Genomic DNA, 7,928 nt, shown 5'->3' on the forward strand with positions numbered 1-7,928 from the left:
CAGTGTGTGTTCTCCTCCCAGCCGGATGGACAACATCCTGAACAGAGAGCCTTTGCTTTTCATGAAATATGAAAACAGGCTTATTCTGCAGTTGCTGCTTGTGCATATTTGCGACGCTTGTTCGGTTCTGAATGTTTCTATTTAAGGCCCTAAAGGTCATGAAATTGAACAGGTACATAACAGGATCCTGCAAACATTTCATCACATCAGAAATAGTCTGAACAATTCCAAGCAACTACAACAACCCCCCCTGCCTCAAATCAAGGATAATCACTCTATTACACAGTTTTGGGGAAAATTTCACTAGCTGACTTCTTAACGGGTTGAATCCATCTGTGCAGAGACTCAAAGCGCTCACAGATAGCGATATGCAATGCAAATGGGTAAAGGACCCCCTGGGGTGCAATAGCAGGCACTAAGCAGAATACCATTAGCTAAGTCACCTCACAGGGAAGGCGACGGGGGGGGGGCCTCTGAATATGTGACGGTAGAATTCCATTAGATGTGCAAATAAACTGAGAGAGTGGATTAGGGAAGAGGACGATGTAAAGGCTTTTATTGGAGGAGAGGGTGAAATAAGAAAGAAAGAGAGGAAATAATGAGGGAGCGAGGACTGGGAAAAATTTAGAGGGGTTAAAGCAAAGCCGGAGGACAGCTTCCTGTCTCTCCCCGCTTGTGCATGTTGATGTTTCCTGGTGACTATTAAAAGCTATACGACTCGCCCTGAGGCAGTGTGCAGCACGTAACGTAAGCTCCAACCGGCGTCTTCAGATCCCTGAAGCAGAGAGTGAGAGTACACCTGGAGGGATGAAAACGCTGTGCGCTACCAAACACATTGCTGCATGGGTATGAAAGCGTTAGAGCTGGCAACTACGCAACAGAAGCTTGTGAGAAAAAGAAGTCGGAGCGGACTTTGATATTTATACCTTTTTTTTGGTTTCCATAGTGAACAAACCTGCACTGCTCTGCAAACCTTTAACACTGTTTAGTGGGTGTGTTCTTTTCTGTATTTAGACTATAATAAAACCTCGACTCACAGTCACCTGTGTCATGCTGGGACACGTTTTTTTTTTTATTGTTGCATTTGTGTAGGAAATTTGGTTCATAATGCGACACAAGTCAGACTGACACAGGAAAGGTCATTGAGCCCACTTCAAACTCCAGTGAAAGACCGGAGCCTTTAGATGGAGGGGGTTAAATGTTCTCAGGGAGAGTGACTTTTTCGCAGATACAGAAAAAGGATCCTCAGACTGTAGATGCTGAAACAAGCAACCAGATCAGGTCTAGGTTCTATATTAATACTGTAAACGTATCAAAGCGCTCAGCTTGTATTCAGAAACGGAGCCTTAAAACGAGCCGTCAGGACTTCTGTAACTTTGTGATGTCACAACAAAGCAGTCACCACTCTCAGCCACGCCCCCAAGCCCCGCCCACCTGGACAGTACCATATGTATTATTCAAATAGTGTGGTTTATTATTTTCTTCACATCCAGAAGCTGTAAACACAACGGTGCTGTGCCTTTTTCTTTTACGCTCTGAAGACAAACTGTGGCTGAAACATCGGCTCGTGGAACAAGGTCTGTGCTGCTCTTTCATCATTGTGAAGTGCTCCTGGTTTCTTTGCAAGTTCATCCACTTGTAATAGCTTCACTTTGCACACTTCACTGCTTCTGGTTGGGGATGTAGCTAAGAGGGAAAAGTCAAGTGCTGATAAAATGTTAATTAAGTCAAACCTGATCCTCTTTTCCTTTTTTCCCTTGTTTTAAAAAATAAAACGTACAATGTTTCCTGAAGTGTCATTTCCCCACTAATCCAGCAGAATATGAAGTCTCCAAAAAACAAAGCTTGGGGTGAGGTTCTGCATTATTATAATGATGACTGAAGACAAGGGCGACGATATGTGATGATATACAGTACGTATATATGTGAGACATTAAGAGGAACCAACCAACAGCTCGTGATACTGGTTTGACTCGATACTTTGATCCTCACATTATTTAAAAATCAGCAAAAAAATTTCGTTGTCATTAATTAATCACAGAAAAAAAGCGAAACAACTTTTGTCACAGCTGGTAATTTACAGTCTTCTTTGATATCACATTATTCTATTTCATTTTGCCATGACATTCTGTCTTCACCTGGATTAAACATTGTTTCCTATCGGCCTTGTGTTTGTGTGCTAATGTTCACAACACTGCCTCCAGCGACCCCCACCCCACCCCTTCCCCCCTATTAGCTTAATGTGTATATTGTTTGTGGTCTAAGCTTCCACCGCAAAAATAAGACCCAACAAAACCAATAAAATCTGTCCAAACGGAGAACAAGTTAAAGTGAATGGGAAAAGGCGACTATTGATCTGAGGCACGACTCAACTGAAGGAGGGGGATTTCTGCGACTGTAATTTTACCTCAGTGTGTGAAGCTGCGTTTATTGTGTTTTAATTTGTGTATTTGTGTGTCTCCGCGTGTGCACATGCTTTTCCCTACTCGAACATCAGGGAGACAAAACTCCTCCCAGAGGGCTCAGGCAGAGCATCGGTAATGCAGCAGAACCGAACAAAAAAAAATAAAAAAATCAACTTCTGGCTGCACACACAGAATCGTGCCATTACAAATGTCTTTAATAAAAAAAAAAAGCTGTTTTGAAGAGAGCGGCCAGTCCAGATCCATTAGTGTAGTTTTCTCTGGTTTGCTCACATTAAAAGAAAAGAAAGAAGAAGATGTAGACCTTCATAACGTTAGGATAACACAAACCGAGGCAGAGCTTCAGTTACTTCTTTTATATATGCATTTATATGCAGAAGCAAAAGATATATTTCACCCGGAGAAGAGGCTTAAGATGAGTAATGACGTGTCCTTTTTATCAGCTGTGAGAGGAAAGAAAGTAACTCTTTGCACATTTTGGTTCTGTGAAGCATCACTTGTAGTTTTTGAAAACATCCAGAAACTATTCAATCTTTTTGTTTTTATTGTGGTCGGCCAATGCACATGTTTGTTGTCTGTGTGTGTGAAGATTAACGGTTTCTGTTCTCAGCCTCTGTACTGTGTGTTGCAGCTGGTCGCAGTGACTTCCCGGGGGTCTAGTCGTCACAGTGAGGTTGCCAGGTAACCAGCAGAGACGCTGCACTTAAGTGCTGGGGCGAATGATCGTCACATAACTCCCTCTAAAACATAAACAATAAACTGGCACAAAGAAATTATTTTCTATATTTTTCATATTGACCAAGACCAAAGTGAATTATTATGAGTAAATCTATCATACTAACAAGTATCGACCGTGTATCCAGAGTCTGATAAATCCTGCTTATCCCTGAGCCACAGAGCTCCGATGCCGTCCTAAAACTATTAAACACGTCGATGAACGACACAGTTGCTCCTTCATTTTGTTAAACATGGGCATTATAGTTATTTTGAGTCGATCCCACACACACACACACGCACACACACACGCACACACACACAGCCAGTCCTGCTGTCGTAAAAAAAACCTAAAGCACCAAATTCACAACTGAACATTTCTGTTTACTCCTGTTTGAGTAACATTAGCTAAGATCTACAGTTCCCCAGCTGTTTTAGGAAATAATCAAGCCTTAAATATTAAAGTATTGATTTGTGATTCATTTTCAGAGATAAAAATAAAATGACTAGACTTATGTTATATATATATATACACGTACATATATATACATTTTGGGTTGTGTACTTACATTAAAACAAATGTTTCCAGCAATTTTCCATCATAGAGAAATCGTTTCATTCGGTCGCCTGTCAGTGACGTCATATTCTGTACGTGCACGCGTCTGCCAGAAGCTCAAAATTAACTTTTGTCCAGTTTTAAGTCACATTTTCAGGATACACTCTTTACACCTTGGTCGTTTTCAACTATGTATTTTAACCAGATGAAGAAATTTTAGTCATCGGACGTCTGGATCTTAAGTCATCAGAGAAAAAAAGTCAAGCAAATACTCCAAGACGTCCTGTGTCCGCTGAACTGTGTCGATGAATCACAGATTTTTAAAGTGAAACTGCTTTATTCAGTGTTTCTACCGGATTTAATCCCCTGGTCTGTTTGTTGTGGAGAGGAGGAGACCACCGAGGACAAATCAGCTCCTCCTGAACCTCCTGAAGGACTGACACTGACGGAATCCAAACCAGGAGAAACTTACAGCACTGGTGGCGAGAGGACTCCCATGATCCCGCACTATTTAAAACCTTCTCATAGATTATTCTATTTGTAAAATCCAGACATTCACTGAGTTCCTTAGAGAGTCATTAAATTAAACTTCCCTGGTTGTAATAACAGCTGTTTTAAAATTCCACAATATTCCTCAAATTCCAGGACAGGCAAAAACTTTAATATTTATGTGTCTGAGCAAAGGTGAAAGAATAAAAAGTCTTTTCGTCTACCGAGGGAGCGGGAGATTTAGCTGCTCGTCTCATTAACAAGTGGTGGGTATTAAAAATCTTACATTAACGCCACAAAGGTCTTTCATTTCCCCCCCGAATGAGCGAGAGGAGCCGGGGGGAAAGTTAGCGAGGTGTCGTAACACTGGGGGCAAAAACGTAGTCATAACCCGACTTCCTGAAAGTCCTAATTCTCAGGGAGCTTCTATCGACGGCCGTTTATCATTCCACAAATGTTAATTAACTCCTGTGTGTCCTTGTGATAAGCTCAGGGAGGAGGTCTGTGTGTGTGTGTGTGTGAGTGTGTGTGTGCGTATGTGTGTGTGATGACACATACCTGAGGAAGAGCCTGGACCACTGTGTCTAGCAGAGCTCTCATCCCAGTTGCCATTTTCAACAACTTCAACACTGGAGAGAGAGATCACACACAACTATAATATCCACACAAATAGTGCATTTCTGTGTGTGTGTGTGTGTGTGTGTGTGTGTGACACTTTGGACATGTGCGTTTACGTGATAAACAACAGACATCACCTACAGAGTGAGAGAAAGTGAAACAAAGGGCAGAAACAAAAAAGACACCACAGAGACAGAGTGGGGGGGGGGGGGGGAAATCAAGATAGATAAGAAGTACGCAGAGGAAGAGGAGGAGAGAGAAAGAGACAACAACCGATCGATAGTTGGAAGAGGTTTCCCGACTCTCCATTAGAGACCCTCCACAATTCTCATCGGTCCAATTTCTGGAGGAACACGGCCGACGATGTGGCCGCTGGCAGAGAGAAAAAGCCACGGCTGTATTCGGCTGAGGAATGGCAACGGCTGCTCAGACAATAAAACCTCCTGGGAGGTGGACTTCTCTCAGGATGGGTAGATAGAGGGAGTGAGTGTTTGTGTGTGTGTGTGTGTGGGTGTGTGTGTGTGTGTGTGTGTGTGTGTGTGTGTGTGAGAGAGAGAGAGGGTGGATGTGGTGGTGGTGGATGGCTGGAGCAACTTTAAATCACTATCCAGTTCTAGCTGGAGATGAAGAACTCGTTACCTGTGGATATTTTCTTGATAAAATTGATGCCTTTTGAAAAGCAACCTTTTGAGAAAAACTGAAGAAGCCTGGTTCCAGTGTTGGTTCGTGTTTGCATGTCATGTCACAAAAAAAAAAAAAGTTCCTGCTACGGAGGGACAAACGATCCCTGTGATGTCTGCAGTAATGAATGTCCCAAAGTGGTCAAACATGTCTGAAAACTCCTGCAGCATTCATTCACAACAAGAAAAAACTTTCCGTAATTTATAGTCTAGATGACAGTTATGTTTCCCATTTCCCAACGAGTCTGAAATTAGGTCAAAATATAAAGTGGTGTGGGCAAGTGAAAGATAAACAAACAAGAGAAATGAAGCTGGAACTGAACTTTTTGATCAATGTCTGAATGAGGTTTTATATTAAAGGAGAAAAAACACTCAGCGCCTTTTTCTTATTTGGTAATTTTCAACCTTTGTTTTGCACCACTGCAGATCTTTTTCTAACTCTGATTCTTATTCTGCCTGAAAATGTCTCTCACTGTTCTGAATTGTAATTATCATAATTCAACGCATCGTCATGGTTACTGGGATACTGTGGCAACGCAAACATTTATGCTCTAATGGAACTTGGGTTATGGCATCTAAAGTCCCTGGTCCTTAACAGCTGTTTACTTATCAGTCTAGAAGAAACTTCAGCATCCAACTTCATTCCTTTACTCACCAAGAGCTGTCTCCAGTGATGGAAAACAACCCTCTTATTTTGCTTCTATTTCTTTTCTTCTACTGAAGTTAGCATGCTAACCCGTTAGCCCCGGCCCGGTCGGACTGTCTCATCATGTTCTGATATTGAGTCACTGTAGCGTCCAGGCTGCCCTGAAGAAGTAGGGGGGGCGTAAGTAAACAGCTGTTGATGCTAACACTGGCTATGTAGCAAAAGCAAAACTTACAAATAGCTCCTTTTAAGTCTCTATACATGCCAACTGCTCCTTAAGCTAACTATCTACTTGAGCAACTTTAATACCAAACACATAATAAATTACCATTTGCTAAGCTCCGCCCCCTCCTAGTTACTGTTGCTACACGTGTCGAGCTTTCCTTTCTAGCGTAGCATACAGTATATGCAGTTCACGCTCATAACGGTGACAGATTTACCACTGTAAATGTGCAGTAATTTGTAAACTTATGAGCTACATTATAGCCGACGTGTGTGGATTTAGGTAAATGCTAATGTTAAAACTGTAGTTAGCTAATGACATATTACATAGTATTATATATTAATTATCGTACAGTGTGGGTGAGTAGAGAGATCAATATACATGGAGCTGTTGCTTTGAAAATATTCAACCAGTGTGGCTGAATCTCTTCTTCTGCTCAGAGTAGTTTTAAAATTCATGTGGATGATTGTGAGACACTTACATATTCTTTCCCACACTCACACCAGTTAGTTAACATTCAGATAGAGTGATAAAAAAAATAAAAAAAATGATATGAGAAGAAGTCACAAGTAGCCCTCGCAGTCATCATCAAATACCCCTCTTGCTTGTTAATTACCACCGGCTGCTGTTTAATTGGCAGATTACCCAGGGGTCCACTCGGCGGCCCCTGGGCGGTTTTATGGAGGGCAAAGGGCGACGGTACGAGGGCGCGGATTAAGTTAGATTGATGTAATTAGCCTTTATCCTCCTCTGTGTGAAGTTAAGAGGAATGGGTGCAGCCCAGAGAGCTGGTCCGAGGTGACGAGTAAGAGCCGTATTAAAAAGAGGAGAAAGACAGAAATGAAATATCAGCTTTACCTTTGTTCAGGGAGAATTAAGATTACAACAGGACTGTAAAGGACTCACTCGTGTAGTAGGTTTGGAATTAAGTGAATTAGAGATATGCATAATGGGACTTGTATAGACACTAAATGCTGTTTCACATACGGCTTGAGGCTGATGACAGAGAAGTTATCACAGCTGATAGAAAAAAAAACATACGTTCTTTGGTTTTATCAATAAATAAAAAGTGAATAAATAAATAAAATCAGACATTACTCTAACCTTCACATACCCTTAATCTCACTTAAAGGGGGTAAAGGGGTGAAAATACATCGTAAAATTAGCATCACTCAACTTCCCGTTGATGTTTCACATTAAAAGCATAAACTGCTGCGAGGCTTTTAGTGTAAAGGATTTGTGCAGAAAGTGTTGAGTTTCACTGACAACACTTTAAAAGTGAGTGAGAAAACAGTAAAGTACAAGTTAGTGAAAGAAAACATAATTTAATACGTTGTAAACCTGTGAAATTAGTGATGTGGGAATGTCTATTATTTTTAATTTATCATGACAACAAACTTAAACCACAACAACAACAAAAACAACAACAACAACAACAACAACATAAAACTAGGGAAAAAGTGTGTTTCTAATCAAAACTTTGTTAAATACAGTCCTGGATATATCGGCAGTTGAGGTTAATAATCTTGGTTTGACAGTGCTCATTTGTGTGTGTGTGTGTGTGTGTGTGTGTGTGTGT

General features: G+C 41.2%; 1 protein-coding gene across 1 annotated transcript in view; it reads right to left on the reverse strand.

Moving 5' to 3' along the window:
• Nucleotides 1-7,928, reverse strand: part of LOC111671870 (voltage-dependent T-type calcium channel subunit alpha-1I-like) — a 45,771-nt gene that overhangs the window by 26,772 nt on the left and 11,071 nt on the right. Inside the window, exons 7-8 of the mRNA XM_087180077.1 lie at nt 5,117-5,172; nt 4,741-4,811 (exon numbers count right to left, since the gene is read on the reverse strand). Coding sequence (XP_087036203.1) covers nt 4,741-4,811; nt 5,117-5,172 — 127 coding nt within the window. The remainder of the gene's footprint in view (nt 1-4,740; nt 4,812-5,116; nt 5,173-7,928) is intronic.

The sequence above is a fragment of the Seriola lalandi genome, unplaced genomic scaffold, assembly GCF_002814215.2.
Source record: "Seriola lalandi dorsalis isolate HSWRI2012SDOR001 ecotype SW California unplaced genomic scaffold, Sedor1 jcf7180002054887, whole genome shotgun sequence".
Lineage (NCBI taxonomy): Eukaryota > Metazoa > Chordata > Actinopteri > Carangiformes > Carangidae > Seriola > Seriola lalandi.